The sequence below is a fragment of the Mustela lutreola genome, chromosome 10 (assembly GCF_030435805.1).
Source record: "Mustela lutreola isolate mMusLut2 chromosome 10, mMusLut2.pri, whole genome shotgun sequence".
Classification (NCBI taxonomy): Eukaryota; Metazoa; Chordata; class Mammalia; order Carnivora; family Mustelidae; genus Mustela; species Mustela lutreola.
The window spans coordinates 109940239-109957604 of NC_081299.1; the positions used below are offsets into that span (position 1 = coordinate 109940239).

Here is a 17366-nt window from a genome sequence, read left to right on the forward strand (position 1 = left end):
AACAAAATGAACTGCTGCAACAAGATTCCACTACATTTGTGTAAATGTAAAAAAGTACTTCCTTTTTGAATTGACTGTGGAATGCCTGACCAGAGAGCTTCCGTTTTCTCGCCAAATGTTTGAGTTGCTTGTTTTTATGACGGACAAGGAACAATTCTGGAGTAAGAAAGAAAAATGAGCCTGCTAATAAATAGGATAGGTGGGAGTCCCATCTGCAGAATAAAGATCAAAACTCAATTTGTACATATGGTTATACTGCCAAACAGGTTAACCACATATTTACTAGCTAAGGGCTAAAACAATTCTATAGGCGTTCCTATTTTCAAAGTTGTATTCTTGCCACATGTCCTTTGATACTTCCTCATAACAACATAAACAAGGAATTCTATCGTGATGAGACTTAATTTATTACAAAGATGACTAAAATCAATGACTATCCTCAAAGTGATGATCCAAGACAATGGCTAGAACTGAGAGTGAGGCCAAGGGGATGTAGAGCCAAAATACTATGGAGCATCACTGGCAAACTGTAAAAATCCAAATTTTCTGGTAACATCAGCCAAATTTATTCTCTTGTTTAAATTTTCCAACTGTAAACCTTGTCATAGCAATGGTTACAGATGCCACATGAGAAACTTGACACCTATCAAACACCTGTGTTAAATATTGTGAAAAACCCAAATACTATAAAACCTAGTTCTTACTTCAAGATTATGATACTTAATATAATTATCAGTATCTAATGGGCAAAATAGGTATGTATACCACTAACGACTGCCTTAATATCCAGAGGTAGCCACTATTAACACTTCTTTGTTCTTTCCAAAATATTCACAGTATACATGAACATGTGTGTGCTTGCATATATATATATATATATATATATATATATATATATATATAACATACAATGTATATATGTACAGTTGAGCAGACTTGCTTATATACACATGTGTATTTAATAGCTTTTATGCTTAGACTGGGTTTTTTTTTTTTTTACACAGAAGGGATATTATAGCATTCTGCTTTTCTATCCAATGTATCTTAGAAAGTTTTTAGATCACCCCATGAAGAGTTCTGCATTTTTTAAGAATGCATAGCACTGTACTATAATTTAAGTTACCAGTCCTCTATTGATGGATATTTAGCTCGTTTTGGGCTTTTTTTTTTTTTAACTGTTACAAATAATGTTTTGGTAACTATCCTTATTTATATGTCTTTGTGTACTTGCACAATATATCTAAACAGCAAACTTATAGAAGCAGAATCGTTCAGTAGGTCTCTTCCAGGCCTCTGCGGTCTACCTGCTGTTAAGCAGGGCCAGAAGGTGGCACAGGTACCTTCTGTGTTCCCTCCTGTTGTTTCGCAACCAACTTTGCTGCCTTCTTCAATGTCTCCGTTATGTTAGCAGCTCATGATGCAGTTGCACTCTTTTCTCCTGACCTCCTTTCCTGGTCACTCTCTTATTCCCTGAAGACTTTAGCTCTGGTTTACTGTCCTCCTTGTCACTGCTGTTCCTTTCAGAATTTTCAGTGACTTTCACATTGATGTGGATTACTCATCTCACAGCCTGGTCTTCTCACCCAAGATGATCTGTTCTTCCATCCCACATAACCAACACCCGTGATTATAACATAAACTCTTTTACTATAAGCATTTGCACTGTGACATCTTGAATTCAAGATCTCTTTCTTCAATAACCACCTCCTCAACTTCTAATTCACCTAAACTAATACTTCTACTATAATATTCCTTGACCTCATCAAGACCACTAATTCACTCAACAATACTTTATCTACCATCCAATACCCTCCCCTCCTTCTGTTTTCAATTCCCCAAATCCAGGTTGAGCCTAGCTACAAGCCTTATCCTCATTTAATCCAGTATAGCCAAAAGTTACTGGAGAAAACCACACAACTAGGTTCATGGGCTCTATTTTAAAGATTTTTGTTTACTTTTTTATTGATTTGGGGAGGGAGGGGCTGAGGGAGAGGGACAAGCAGACTCTGTACCAAGCGCGGAGCCCACTTTGGACTAGATCTCAAGACCCTGAGATCATGCCTTGAGCTGAAATAAACAGTCTCTCACTTAACTGACTAAGCCATCCAGGCACCCCACTATTTTAAATTTATGACCATAAAACTCAAATGGGCACTCAATTTGGCTAGAAGTCCTAACTACATTTCCTTAGTAAATTGAATTCCTGGTCTGCAAGATGACAGTTTCGCAATGTTTCCTCTCTTTTTACCCACTACCTTGCCGGTAAGTAGACAGCGTATTTTACTGAGAAAATAGAAGCAATCAGCTTAGATGGTCCCATATTCTCACCATCAAAATTGTTAAAAAGAAGAAAGTACTTCTGTTTCTATCAAAGGCTCCTCTGCTTATGCTCTGGATCCCCTACAGACTTCACTTGTGCAGTTCCTATTTCTCTTCTGCATTTTCAATTTTGCTTTCTTTAGGGTAATTCTTATTACAGTCTCATCAGATATGCTCTAGAATCTCTTTCCCTTGAGCACACACTCTCTCCTAGCTACCACCCATCTCTCTGACACCTTCATGCAAAATTCTTTAAAAGTGTTACCTACATTTGTTATCTCTATTTTTTTTTAAGAGGGGCAGGCAGAGAGAGGAGGAAGCAGGCTCCCTACTGAGCAGAGAGCCCGATGTGGGGCTCGATCACAGGACCCTGGGATCATGACCTGAGCCGAAAGCAGGGGCTTTAACCCACTGAGCCTCCCAGGTGGCCCTGTTATCTCTATTTTATCTTATATCCTGTAACTGTAATCTGTATTATAATTATTTCCAGTCTCGTGGAAACTAGGGAATAGGTCACCAGAGACCTTCATGTTGCCATATCTGATGGATTCCTCACTGTTTGCAGCTTTACCTCAGAAGACCAGACTCAGGTTACCACTTGCTTCTTGGTCTTTATGACACTATGCTCTCCTGGTTTTCCGTTTACCTTTCTGTCTCCTCCTCAGTCTCCATTTCTGGCTCCATGTCTTCCACTCAATGCTCAGTCCTGGGCTTTCTTTTCTCTTTCTATGCTCTCTCCCTCAGTGATTTTATATATCTTATATCCCATAGCTTTAAATATCACCAAAATCTTGTTGACTCCCAATTTATTATCTAACATTTCTACTTGTTACCTACAAGTTGTATATCTACATCTACAACTTAACAACTTGATTCCTGCCCTACTCCTCCCAAATCTAAGAGTTATTCTTGACTTTTCTCTTACTCTATGGTAAGAGGGTAAAAGTATATAGTTTCTTTAGTGGAGTAGATGACTCTATTAAATAAGTCTATTGATTCTTTCTCTCCTAGCCTCCTTATCCAAACCTCTTTCATTCCTTACCTGGACTATTACAACTGCTTCCTAAGTAGTCTCCCTACTTCTATTTTTGCCTTCAAAAATCCATTCTAGGGGCACCTGGGTGGCTCAGTGGGTTGGGCCGCTGCCTTTGGCTCAGGTCGTGATCTCAGGGTCCTGGGATCGAGTCCCACATAGGGCTCTCCGCTCGGCGGGGAGCCTGCTTCCCTCTCTCTCTCTCTCTGCCTACTTGTGATCTTTCTCTGTCAAATAAATAAATAAAATCTTTAAAAAAAAATCCATTCTAAAACCAAAAACCAAAAACCAAAACCCCCCAAAAAACCCAACTCTCTCTAGAAGGTGATCTTTAATAAGTAATTCAGTTCATGTCACCTATATGCTAAGCTCTTCAGTGGTTTACTCTGACATTTAAAATTTAAAACCCTTTTTAAGACCCTATGTAATCCAGCCCCTACTTATTTTTTCAACTTATTTCCTCCTTACTCACTATGCCCCAACCACACTGGGTTTCTTTCTATTCCATGAACTTGCCAAGTTCTATCTTCAAGGCCTTTGCTCAGATGTTCCCTCTGCTTCGGATGCTTTTTCTCTTAATTGTTCTGTGATTGGCTCTGTCTTTTAATTCAAAACTCATCTTTTTTTTTTTCCCCCCAAGATCTTATTTATTATTTGACAGAGAGAGACACAGTGAGAGAGGGAACACAAGCAGGGGGAGTGGGAGAGGGAGAAGCAGGCTTCCTGCTGAGTAGGAAGCCTGATGGGGGCCTCAATTCCAGGACCCTCCCTGGGATCATGATCTGAGCTAAAGGCAGATGCCCAATAACTAAGTCACCCAGGCGCCCCTCAAAGCTCATCTTAAATAGCATTTCCTCAGAGAGCTTCTCTCCATTAAAAGCAGCCCCCTGACCTCTATAAAGTTACTTTGTAGCTTATTTCTTCAATAGTACTTATTTCATTCAAATTATATTCTTTGTTTGTTTACTAGTTTATTGTCTCCTTCATGTAAGTCCCTTTAAGGGCAGGTAACCTGTCTCTCCTGTTCTATTTCCCCAGCATCTACAACAGTTGTTGACATACTGAAGACACTCAATAAATATTTGTTACATAAAAGGATGGAGGAAAAAAAAAAAAAAAGGACGGAGCAATTAAATTATTAACTATATTTTATTTAGGTAATAGTGACAAATGCTAACAGATGCTGACAACTGATAAATGTGCATTTTGTTGGAAAAGCATCATTTTGAGCTTTATTTGGAAACGAATCACCCAAATTAGAAAGGTTTGCTGTTATGAACTAACATACACAATATACTTTTTTGGTGGGCTATGGTGTCTCTTTAGCAATACATAACTAATTTCCTGTTTGATAATTCCTAAATGAAATTCATAAAAAAGTACTATTTTTACTTTTGTCATACATTAATTAGAAGGTCAGTTAAAAGAATGATACTGTTTTTTGAAAAGCCTCTATGATAAGTAAATAGCTTTAGGATAGTTTGTGTACTTTTCACTTAGCTGGTATTTCTGAATCTTGACATCAAGGTCCTTAAACATTTTATCTGAATGAATGTACTGTCTGAATTTAACTCCAGATATTCTGCCTCTCAACCTTGGATTTTTAAAAATGTTTTTAAGATTTTATTCATTTATTTGACAGACAGAGATCACAAGCAGGCAGAGAGAGAGGAGGAAGCAGGCTCCCTGCTGAGCAGAGAGCCTGATGTGGGGCTCGATCCCAGGACCCTGGGATCAAGACCTAAGCTGAAGGCAGAGGCTTTAACCCACTGAGCCACCCAGGCGCCCCTCAACCTTGGATTTTTTAAAAGATCTTTCTTTTCTGTTCTGCTACCAAATTTGTTTTGTTTTTTGTAAAAGAACAAATTGGAAAAAAAAAATTTTATCGTATGAAAGAGTCATCCTTTCCTTTCAGAAGTTTATTATATATATAAAACACTATTCTTCCAAGACTCTTAGGTTATGATTAGCTGAAATAGTAGAAGAATTCTACCAATAGTAATAATTCACACATCAATCTATCCAATAGGATTCTATTACATATATTAGGCTTTTTGTAATATGTGGTCCTAGTTTAAAAAAAAATACATAATATAATTTGTAACAAAGTAGACTTTGAAAAAAAAAAGTAGACTTTGTGCATATTTAAAATTTCAGGTTGGTCTAAGTAAGTTGATCTGGAGTTTTCTTTTATTAAAATTGACAGACAGGGGGGCCTGGGTGGCTCAAGTGTCTCTCTTCAGCTCAGGTTATGATCCCAGGGTCCTGAGACCGAGCCCCACATCAGGATCCCTGCTTCGCGAGAAGCCTGCTTCTCCCTCTCCCACTCCCCCTGCTTGTGTTCCCTCTCTCACTGTGTCTCTCTCTGTCAAATAAATAAATACTATCTTTAAAACAAAACAAAACAAAACAAAACAAAACCTGGCAGACCACTGAATTAAAATGACAATTAATTGCTTCCTTCAGTTAATACCCCCAAAGCAAGCCATCCTTTGATTCTGTGTAACAAATGGCTTCTGTTAATTAGGTCTCAGTTGTATGCTGGCCACATTTGGCAAAGTCCAGTCCTCACCAAAAATAGTAACAACCTGCTCTGGAAGGCAACCAAGCAGCAGATCTATATTTGGCTGTTATGTTTGAAACTCCAAATATTGAATGCCATGGAACTCAACCTTAAATGGCATAAATAAACTCATCTGATACCAAAGGACAGAATACAAGTATTTGGGATACTTCAAAACACCTGTTTCTTTATTCCAAAAGAAAATCCTGCGGGCTTAGCAGGTGAATTTATATCTAACCCTGACACACGTAAAACCAGAAGATTCTCAAAACTGAAACAACAGTGGAAGGAGGAGTAGAGCAGCAACATCTTAGTTGTTTCTTACCATACTCCACATTTCCTATATTATTAGTATTTCTGGCTTTCATTATTGATATCTTGGTTATCTTACCTGTCTCTGAGTGTGCTGGGGCCTAGATAAGGGTACACGTTTTCCTTAAGCTTGCCTTTGATGAGATGGTCCAGAGTCTCATGTAGGAACGGCTGATGTTGAGTATACACATTTTCTACTCCCTAAGACAGGGGAAGATGATTCTTATATCATTTTCAGGAAACTTGGAATATAACAGTTAGTGATACTCATGAGAGAAGGACAGGCACTCAATAGGGATTTCACAGGATGGATTCAAATGGGAATTTTATGGTTAAATAATTTAAAATTTTCTTTTCATCAATTAGAAATGTTCTAATCTCATAAAAATACTTTGTAATTTAAGCCTAGCTATTATAAAAGAATCTCAAAAACGGAATTGCTTAAATTCTTTATCATTTTTTCAGTGATTCTTACCCTTTTGTGAAAATGTTATCTGATAGGTAGAGCAAGTAGGAGGAAAAGACCACATAGAAAAGGAATCTGGAAACACTCAAGAAAATGGAAACATTTCTGGAAATGAAGGAAAGGCTTGCAGATTAAAACTATTTTTTTTTTTTGCCATTTTAAGAAAATAGTAATTTTAAAAGATCTACAGTTGTTTGCTTCATCTTTAATATCCTTCCAAGACGACTACCAAACAAATCTTAAATGATAAACAAATGGAGTAAAACAGCTATAACTAACAGAACTGTTTTCTACTCTGGGATATTTCCTGGAAATATTCTATTATTCCCTGTTCAGCTGTTTGGTCCAATGCTGATACTGTTCCAATATAGAAAGCATTTGGGAGGACGTCTGCTTTAATTTCATTTAACTGACATAGTACTAAATCAGCAGCAATCCTGAAGTTACTCTGAAGATCTTATTTATTCACCCTCAGATGCAGGGGCCTCCACTGATTCACATTTAGGAGTACAGAGAACATGCCGTACCTTCAATCCTTTGAGGAACTGCTTGGTAATAGCCACAGCATCTTTGGGGCTGAAGAGGTCACTTCCTCTGATCCGTTTACCACCATATTCAACTACTGCAGACACAAGCTATTAGGAAAAAAAGGGAAATCACCTCTTACTGCTTGGGGATCAGGAAACTCACTTGATAAGAAAATGCCTTTATTAAGGAAATGAAGATATGAGAGGACAAAGTTATATATTTCTGGAAGTAAAAGCATTATGGGGGGGCGCCTGGGTCGCTCAGTGCATTAAAGCCTCTGCCTTTGGCACAGGTCATGATCCCAGGGTCATCAGGGAGCCTGCTTCCCTTCCTTTCTCTCTGTCTGCCTCTCTGCCTACTTGTGATCTCTGTCAAGTAAATAGATAAAGTCTTAAAAAAAAAAAAAACCTAGTATGAGTTCTCATTTGTCAGAGCTAAGAATATAATATTCAAGTTGCTAGCTATTTGGTAGGGATTAATATAGAAATGGTTACCTTTCGATACTTCTCAGAAACACCTTTATTCCTGAGGTCCATCATTAGTCCTGGTAGGCTATTGCTGCTGTGTCGCTCATAATGTAGAGCATAAAGCATCACCAGACGGGCAGCATCAAACTCTGTCACTTTGGGGTTCTGCAGGAGCCTCTTTACATTCTGAAAAAAGAAAGAGCTGATATTTATCCCCCTTCACCTAAGTGATGTATAAGATCTTAGGTCTAATAATTATTGAATGGCAGTGATGCACTGGAGTTCATGACTGAGATAACTACTACGGCAATGTACAGGTTATAGGTTTAGCGTTAGTTTCAACTACAAAAAATTGAATGCCTTTGCCTAAGGTAAGAATTAAACAAGGAAAAAAATTCCCATTGCAATTGCTTTAGGACAAAAATGAACTTAACTGTGGATAGTTCTTTCTTTCTTTCCTTTGATGAGACAGTCTATGGTCTCAGGTGGGAAAGTCTGCAGCTTCCTTGCTGAAACAAGGAACATATACCATTTCCACCATTTCAATCAACAAAGCACATAAAAGAACTGACCCACTGCCTTGCAAAACTACTGCTTAGCATTAGTGACTGACCAATGAAATGGGAGACAAGTTGGTAGAGTTTTGATGGGGCTTAATCTCCAAGAACCATCAGATGTAACAATATGTCTCCTTATGGCCTTCAGAGATATGAGTATGTAGCATGTAATCTCTAAACTGAACACCTGTGATCCTAACAGGGCAGGTATTGACAGCAAAGGAAGCCAGACAAAATCATTTAGGTTTTGCCAATCCTCACATTAAGGAACTTCCCCATAGTATAATATTTATGTTTATTATGCAGCAGAACAAATTAATTCAAGCCAAGAACTACTTTGTTATTCCCTTCCAAGGATAAGGCACTATGCCAGGCACTGGAGGGGATAGAGAGGTGTTAAGACAGTTTCTGTCCTTAGTGAGTTCACAGACAAGGAGGTATGAAACAAGATGAATGAAACAATTACAGCCTATTCTGCTACTAGGAAGCTATTCTGCTTCCTCTTTAAGAGGAAGCTTTAACTCTATGTTAAGAAAAAAGGACGTAAATCCTACACAAGAGTTTTCTGCAAGAAGTAGCTGGTTTTGTAGCTTGAAGTACTGTTGTATTTTCCACTGTATTAAGCTATCTTGGGAAAGGGCAAGTGCAAATAAAATGGACGCAAAGGTATTTCTCTGAGTTAAAAAGCAACAAAATGACAGTGAAAAACTGACTGATATTCCCATACTGTATTTTAAATTTTGGTGAAACTAGTTTGTATGAGAAGCAGAAGTTTTTCTGTCCTTACATCTTGAAGAATAAAATGTAAATCCCAGGAATAAGGAAGGCTACAAAGGATGGACAGAGTATATTTCTAGGTGCAATGCCTGTGGAGATTTAACTGCACTAAATTTTTGTTAGGATTGTCACTACTTTTATTAGGGCTTTGATTACAAAGTTATATAGATTTATTTTTTTTAGTTACATAGATTTTTTTTTTTTAAATTTTATTTATTTATTTGTCATAGAGAGAGAAGCGAGAGCAAACACAGGCAGACAGAGTGGCAGGCAGAGGCAGAGGGAGAAGCAGGCTCCCCGCCAAGCAAGGAGCCCGATGTGGGACTCGATCCCAGGACGCTGGAATCTTGACCTGAGCCGAAGGCAGCCGCTTAACCAACTGAGCCACCCAGGCGTCCCTAGTTACATAGATTTTAAGTAACCTGCTTATAAACCTATTTTCCCATAACACTTGTTTATTTTTAGTACATAATTTTACAGAATGGGAGGAGGTTTTACAGGAAAACATATGTGGTATTTTAACAGAAATATATATATGCAGGGGGAAAAAAACCCAAGAAACAGAAAGAATCAGCACAATGAGGGGAAGGGGACACAGAGTGAAGAAAAGTACATCTGGTTCCTAAGGAGCCAAGAAAGACTTCATGAAGAAGGTGACATTTGCAAAAGACCCTAAAGAATCAGTTAAGTGTTAGAATTAGTCTGGGAGACTAAAAGAGGAGATGCTCTTAACAGGAATATGGAAATCAGAGAAAGGAATGGGTTGGGTTGAAAGACTGGCAAGAGCCTTGGAGGGCACTAGAGTCTGAGGACATACATCCAAATGGAACTTTACAACTTATGAGCTTTCACATACCTGATCTTTTTAATACTCCACAACAACCAGGCCTAGTGTTTAAGAACTCTTCTGTTCACACTAAAGAGGACTATGATGACATGAGGGAACCTCCCAGGTGGCTCTCAAGTAGGAAGGTCTCTGGGTAGGATTTCTATTGTTGCTTTTCTGAGTGACTATTTCCCTAGCATTGTCTTTAAGGAATCAAAAGGGAAGACATTTCTCTTTTTTAGATTTAAACCCTACAGTCAAAAGAATTTCCTTACTTCTTTTTTCTTTTGCAGTACCCTTTCCAGAGCAATCACAGAATACAGACTATTTAGAATATCTGCTCAAATTTGCCACTTTGTGTTTCTATCATAATATGAAGAAATTTCAGAATACAAATTATTATCAAGTAAGAATACCCTATTTCTTATGTCTCTCAATAAACTTAGCCTAAGTTTAAAACATCTTTTTTTTTTTTTTTAATTAAACAGATTTTAACTTATTTGACAGATCACAAGTAGGCAGAACAGCAGGCAGAGTGGCAGGCAGAACGGCAGGCAGAGAGAGAGGAGGAAGCAGGCTCCCTGAGGAGCAGAGAGCCTGATGCGGGACTCGATCCCAGGACCCTGAGATCATGACCTGAACTGAAGGCAGAGGCTTAACCCACTGAGCCACAGGCACCCAGTTTTAAACATCTTTAAACTGGGATCTCTTTCGCCACTTTTTAAATAGCACAATGTTTCAATTCCTGCCCTTGGGATCACTCTCTTTTTACCTTATATCTACTCAGTTTCTCAGATTTGCTGAAACCACACAACTGGTATAGGGACAAAGACTGCCCCAATCAGCCTGCACCCTTCTTGTTCGCTTTCTAACTACTTTCACTCGCATCTTGACTCTTGGTGTTTCCCAGTAAAGAATACATTTGTCTTCCTTGAGATCTGGTGCTTGTATTTAGAGTCCCTGGCTTGACTCTTCACTCTTTCTAGAGGACGTTGCGGGGTATGATCCAAGATTATTTTGAGTAGATTACTTTGCTTACTTTTGATCCCATAGGACCCAATCCATGACTCAGGTCAGTGTTCCAGCTAGGTTTATCTATTTACTCATGAAAGGAAACATGTAGGTACAAGCTAAGTTCTTTCTTCTCGTTCGGTTATATACGTCCTTGAAGAAGGGCATTTTTGTTTGACTGGATCCCTGACTTAATTTTAAACATTTCACTCATGGCTACTTGACTCATCAACTTGACTGCCAGTGGCATACGTTATATTGACATTCCAGGGTACTAACCGGACAAGAGGAGAAAACAATCCGAGACTTCTAATTACACAGCAGGTATTTATATGTTGGAAATATGAGTGAATTACATAATGAACTATTGGTTTCTCTTTTCTTATTAAATTTTCCATAAGCCTTGAAACTTTCAAGAGAGAAAAGTTCATTTCACAATACAGTGGCCGAGTAAAGAGTGAAAGAAAACTATTGTCCTCTTAAGAAGATAGGATTCAAACACAGAATTCACGGAGTTCTAACATTCATATATGCCTAAACAATGAAGAGAAAAATAAAAGCAAGAACTCATTCTCTGAAGGTCAAGTTTCAAAAAGGAGCTAATGCTCACTCAAAAAATATCAATTAAAAAACAATTCTTTTCTGTTATTTAAAGATCTTTCCATTGTTTTGGGCTACTCTTCTGTTTTCTTCTGCCAAAACTATGATGAAGCAGCACAAGAACAAATTTTTATAAATTACAGATGAAGTCACAAGAAAAAATAGTCTTTATTATTTTTTGTTTTAATTTGACCTCCAGAACAGGAACTCTATCTTGTTGTTATCTAATAGCACATAAATGTAGTAAAATCATCAATGAATAACATTATAAGCCAGCAGATTAGAATAGCAAGACAAAACTGGCAGAAGCCTTTAACATGCTGATATGATAAAAAAATGAGTCTAACAGTTTGAGAGAACAGTGTTAATGGAGAGCTTATCTAGGAAAAATGATAGAAATGACAGAAAGTAGGCAAGACCCAATTCTACTGCCTGGTAAATACACCTGAGTCAGTATTCTTTTCCTTAATGACTAGTCAACATAAAATTTAGCTTTATTGTAGGTCTTCTGCTGGTCAACACTGTCTGAAACACTGCAAAATGTTAGTTTAGAGAGAAAATGATCATTTTTATCCTTAACTGGTCAAAGTAAAATTGTCATCTCAATATGTCCCAAATAATTTTCTCATGATTTTATTTTTTAAAATTTATTTATTTATTTTAAGATTTTATTTATTTATTTGACAGAGAGAACACAAGCAAGCAGAGAGACAGGCAGAGAGGGCAAGCAGGCTCGCTGCTGAGCAGAGAGCCCAATGTGGGGCTCGATCCCAGGATCCCAAGATCATGACGTGAGCCGAAGGCAGAGGCTTAACCCAATGAGCCACCCAGGCGCCCCTCTCATGATTTTAATGAGAAGCAGAAAACCCTTCTGAAATCAGGGAGAAAGAGATCTGAGGTGATGCGCAGATTAGAAAACAATGTCCTGGATGTCATAAAGAAAACAGAATGTATCATCAAATAATAATACAGATAATGTGACAGTTATTACTTATTGAATGTTGTAAGAATCAGGTGCCATATTAAGTGCTTTACACATACTAGCTCACTGCACCCTCACAGAAATCTTTAAGTACTGTAATTTTTCCCCATTTTACAGACAAAAAGACTAATAAAATTTTCAAACCCAAGCCATCAAAGTCCCAAGCTCTTAGCCACTGCTCTATACTGTTTCAAATATTAACTCTTCCTCTTCATTTTTCTAACAAGTATTTATTGAGTCTTTACTATGTATCTTTAATAAGATGATTTGAGGTCTTTTACCCAAGGTCAGGAAAGAAGGATATAAAAATAGTTCTTCCTTCTAAATGAAAAGCCATGATATGACGCACAATGGGGGAAAACTGCTTAGTTTCTTAAGATGTATCTCTTCAGGGCATGAAAAAAAAATCTTCCTCACTGATCAAATGAGTCTTTTCCAAGGCTATAGATATGTTTTAATGATAGAATGTTGCAGTTTGGTGTTAGTGAAAGTTCTAAATCAAAATTTAGTTACCCTGCAGGATAACTGGTTAGAAGTGGCAGCAATTTATAAGTTACTTTTTAGCAATATGTGTATTTTTTCCCTTCATCATGATATAGTTATTATTCAGTAAAGCAAACGTCATCTCTCCTCAAAAACCTCAATTCATTACTTCATGACGTATTATCATCTAAGGTCAAGCCAAGGAATGCTATAACCCATCTAGGGTCAGGACCCTGGCATGTACTCATTATCAAACAAAAGCTCCCTTTATAGACTATTTAAGTCATGTTGCCAAAGAAATCCTTTATGGTGGGGGAGTCCAAATCAACTGCTCACTGTAAAACCCTAGTAACATGGGCAAGAAAACCTTCAAAGGATAACTTTTTAAAATATAAAGTGGATTACAAATGGAATTCATATTTTAAAAGTATTTTTTTTCTTTTAAAGTGAATAAGAAATATTCATATTTCTTATGAGTTAGAGTTCAAGTACCCAGGCAAGGAATTATAGTAACCTTGTCTAACTGCTTTTTGTATGGTAGAGAGACACAAATAAAGATACTAAAACTGGCAGGTGGTTAAGTTTGGTTCTATTGTTTGAAAGGGAAAAATAAAAGATGATGAAACAGAAGGAAATTTATATTTAATTGTAATTATATTTAATATGTATAATATATATTATATATAATTATAGGACAACATTTTGCTTTATTTAATAAATTAGAAAAAAAATTTTTTTTCTTGGAAAAAATAAATAAGTTTTCATAGGGGGCACCTGGGTGGCTCAGTGGGTTAAAGCCTCTGCATTCGGCTCAGGTCATGATCCCAGCATCCTGGGGTTCAGCCCCACATCAGGCTCTCTGCTTGGCAGGGAGCCTGCTTCCCCTCTCTCTCTACCTGCCTCTCTGCCTACTTGTGAACTCTCTCTCTGTCAAATAAATAAATAAAATCTTAAAAATAAAAAAAAAGTTTTCATAGGAATACTTCTATGAGGCCCACAAAACTGCAAACTGTTATTAGTAAGTACTGTTTCAAGTAAGTTGGTCAAGTTAAACAGACTGCCATCTTTATAAAGGAATACTACTTTAGTGATTAAAAAGAATGAATGTTTGCGTTCTGATCTGGAACAGTCTCTGAGATACATGGTTAAGTGAAAAAGCAAAATACAGAACTATGTGTAAAGTATGCTGTTATTTGAATTTAAAAGAGAGGAAGATCCACTCCCCCAGATTTGCGCATATACAGAATAACTGTAAGGATGCAGGTGAGACCACTAACAGACTGAGGTTTTTTGTTTTTTTTTTTACAGACTGAGTTTTTACTACATACTCTTTCACCAAGTACTTATATCATCTATCTAAGAATTAGAACTCAATACAATTTAAAAAATAATAAAATCGGCCTAAAAGTTCTTTGAAAGGATTTAAGAACACAGGGATAATATTCAAAGTGTTGACAAAAGTACTTTTCATAAAGATAAGCAAGTAGAATCTTTAAAATTTTCAAACTGATGGTGTTTTCAGAGGAAATCTTAATAAACATAAAAAAGTAACGAATTCTAAATCCCAGTAAAGACCTCACTATAACTAAAGCAACCACAGGTGGGTAGATTTCTTTATTTTAGCTACATGATATATTTAAAGCATTATGCTTAGAGGAAGGGAATCAACATTTACCAAGCACCTACAGCATGTGAAGCATTTTACAGATCTCACTGAATCCTGGTAAGAGTCTATTAGTTTGAAATCTTTATCTTTGAGGCTTGGGCAAAATAAGTAAATTTTTTTTTTTTTTTTTTTCCCCAAAAACTTTGGTATGTAGAGACAGGATAAAAGCCAGGACAGTTTGGCTCCAAAGCCTGTGTTGTTTCCATTATATCAGGCTGGTTTTATTTTATAAAGTCAAATCGAATTGCAGGAGGGAAAGAAAAAGACTAAGTTGTAGAATACTGGGTCCTATTAATAAGAAAATGCACTTCTTATGGTCTTAACGGTGAGTGCTTTAGAAATGGCTACCTCCCAAGGGAATCTCATTCCCAAGTGACTTATTGCGAGTGATACCACAATGTCATTTCTCAGGAACCTTGGAATTATTAGATTTGTTCTGTCTAGTTACCCTTGTATCCAATCTGTTGCTAAATTGTTTTCTCCCTTTGAACTGTCTCTCAGATTTGCCCTTATGGAACATTTTTAGTACTATCACTGTGAGTCTACTACCCTAACTTCAGTTTTTTCACCTCCAAAGCATCCTTATTAAATTTCCTTACATACTGCTTTCATCATATCGACTTTCTACATATGGCCCTACAATGGATCTCTCTGCTTATCTCAGCAAGTGCAAATTCCTTTTACAAGCCTCTTCATAAACTGGTTCCTGTTTACCGATTCAATTTATCTCCTATTTCTCTTCCACACCCACTCTCCAACAGGTCACAGTTTATTATTTTCTGCATACTTCAGCCTCTTTGCTTTTGCTCTTATCCCTGAATGAAATCCTCCCCCAGATTCTATTCATTCTTGATGGTCCATCTTAATATATTACCTCTCTACGGAATTGTCCCTGATAACCTCAAATCTAATTATAGTCAGCATCACAATTTTGACTTAATTAACTATTACCTTGAAACACCTCATAAATGTTTCTCGTGTTTGTTTTTTTCCTTCAACAATGCTGTAAATTTCTTGCGGCAAGGTTCTGATTATGTTCCTTTTCTTCTAAAATGCTCTGATAGCTCTCAACATTTTAAGATTAAAGCCCAAAGTCCTTTCAATGGCCATAATCAGGCCCCAGGCTATCTTTCTGGCTTATCTAAGACCATTCCTCATCTTGTACCCTGCACTAGCTACACTGCACTGTTCTCTGTTCCCTTACTTTTCTCCCCTCACATATCCATGCTTGCATTCTCTCTGCCAAGAATTTCCCCTCTTCTCTCTGGCTGGTGCACTTTTACTCTGTTTGGTACCCTCCTCCTTATTTGTCCAGACCCAAATCTACTGTCATTTTCTTCAAGAAGCATCATCCTTAGGGGAAACAGTTTTCCTTCCTCTGTATTTCCATATCCCTTTGTAAATACCTCTAGTATCATAGCACTTACAGCATGGTAATTCCTGGTTTAAATTTCTTTCTTCCCTACTATATAGTGTGAGCTCTTTGAGGAAAAGGATGGTATCTTTTTCTTCTTCATACTTCTGGATCCTTATAGCACAATGTACATGTAGCAGGCATTTACATGTTCATGGAATGAAGAGCAGGTGCACAATAATAAAAGACTTAGTGCATTTTAACATATATTGTATCTTTAAAATCCTCCTTAAAACACTGTGAGATAAGTATCATTACACCTACTTTACAGATGAAGAAACTGGCTCAGAAATTAAGCCAACAGCTCCAGGTCACAAAGCCAGAAGGTGGCAAGTGGCTAAAATCCAGATCTTCTGATTTTAGTCTAGTATTCTTCCTAATAGATTAGGATGCCCTCCTAAATACCCAGTTAACCGCCTGAAACCTTTGCTATTGCACATTATTCTTCTCCTGTGGTTCCTGTATCTATCTTAAATAAAACTAATCTGTGTTCTTGGCTCAACTCCTTGTTAGATTATAAATTCCATGTTGGTGAAGAAGGATTACTTGCCTTTGTATCTCTTGCTCTGCCTGGCACAGTGCCTTACACATAGTAGGTGCTCATCAAATTGGACTGAATAGATACCTGGAGAGCACTAGAATGGTCATTTTGACAGGCCAGTTCTTGCTCAACTTCTGAAACCTCCAGCAGATTCCGCTCACTGACCAACCGGGACAGCTCTCCAACCACTGTCACATGCTTTGACACAGTCCCAGACATCTTCTTAAACTGTGGGTAATTTTCAACAAAGGCCTGCCATGGGAAAAAGAGCAATTGGGGGTTCTGTTATTTCTTGACTGAGGACAGACTTACATGAAGGGAAAAAATAAGCAGGAATTGTTCTGCCGAGACTAAGGCATCTACGACTTTCAATCCCATGGCATTTTGTTTCTGCTTTAAGAGAGAAGAACTGGTACATGTCAGTAGACTGACCCTTTAAGTAGTCCAAATGCTAATGAAGAATGGAAAGAAGTACATGGCTTGTGATGAAGTTTCCATTATACTGTTTCCTAAAGAGAAATAGTATAGAAAATTGTCTCAAACCAAACAAAATGAATCAAGTCAGAAATCAGACTGAGAATATTCCAGAAATGTTGCTTACATGAATAGTTCCAAAGTCTTGCATGTTAGTCATCCATGAACATGTTCAATTTACCTTCATGTCTGCTATTGATTCTAGTTTTTGCTGTTCTTTTGGTTTCTTCTTCTGAAAGTCTTCCATGAGATTCTTTATATTGCTACCAATCTCAGCAAAGTTCAGGTACATATTCTGTGAAAAAAGAAGTTGGAAACACAATTCTATCAATGAGTCTGATTTTCAG

The 17366-nt window shown here is 37.3% G+C and overlaps 1 protein-coding gene across 2 annotated transcripts in view; it reads right to left on the reverse strand.

The window, feature by feature from the left end:
- VPS45 (vacuolar protein sorting 45 homolog) overlaps positions 1-17366 on the reverse strand; it is a 69107-nt gene that overhangs the window by 37053 nt on the left and 14688 nt on the right. The window contains exons 9-13 of one of the 2 annotated variants that reach the window (XM_059138134.1): positions 17201-17314; positions 16630-16797; positions 7716-7874; positions 7221-7328; positions 6307-6428 (exon numbers count right to left, since the gene is read on the reverse strand). In XM_059138134.1, coding sequence (XP_058994117.1) covers positions 6307-6428; positions 7221-7328; positions 7716-7874; positions 16630-16797; positions 17201-17314 — 671 coding nt within the window. The remainder of the gene's footprint in view (positions 1-6306; positions 6429-7220; positions 7329-7715; positions 7875-16629; positions 16798-17200; positions 17315-17366) is intronic. The other variant, XM_059138135.1, reaches the window with a different exon arrangement.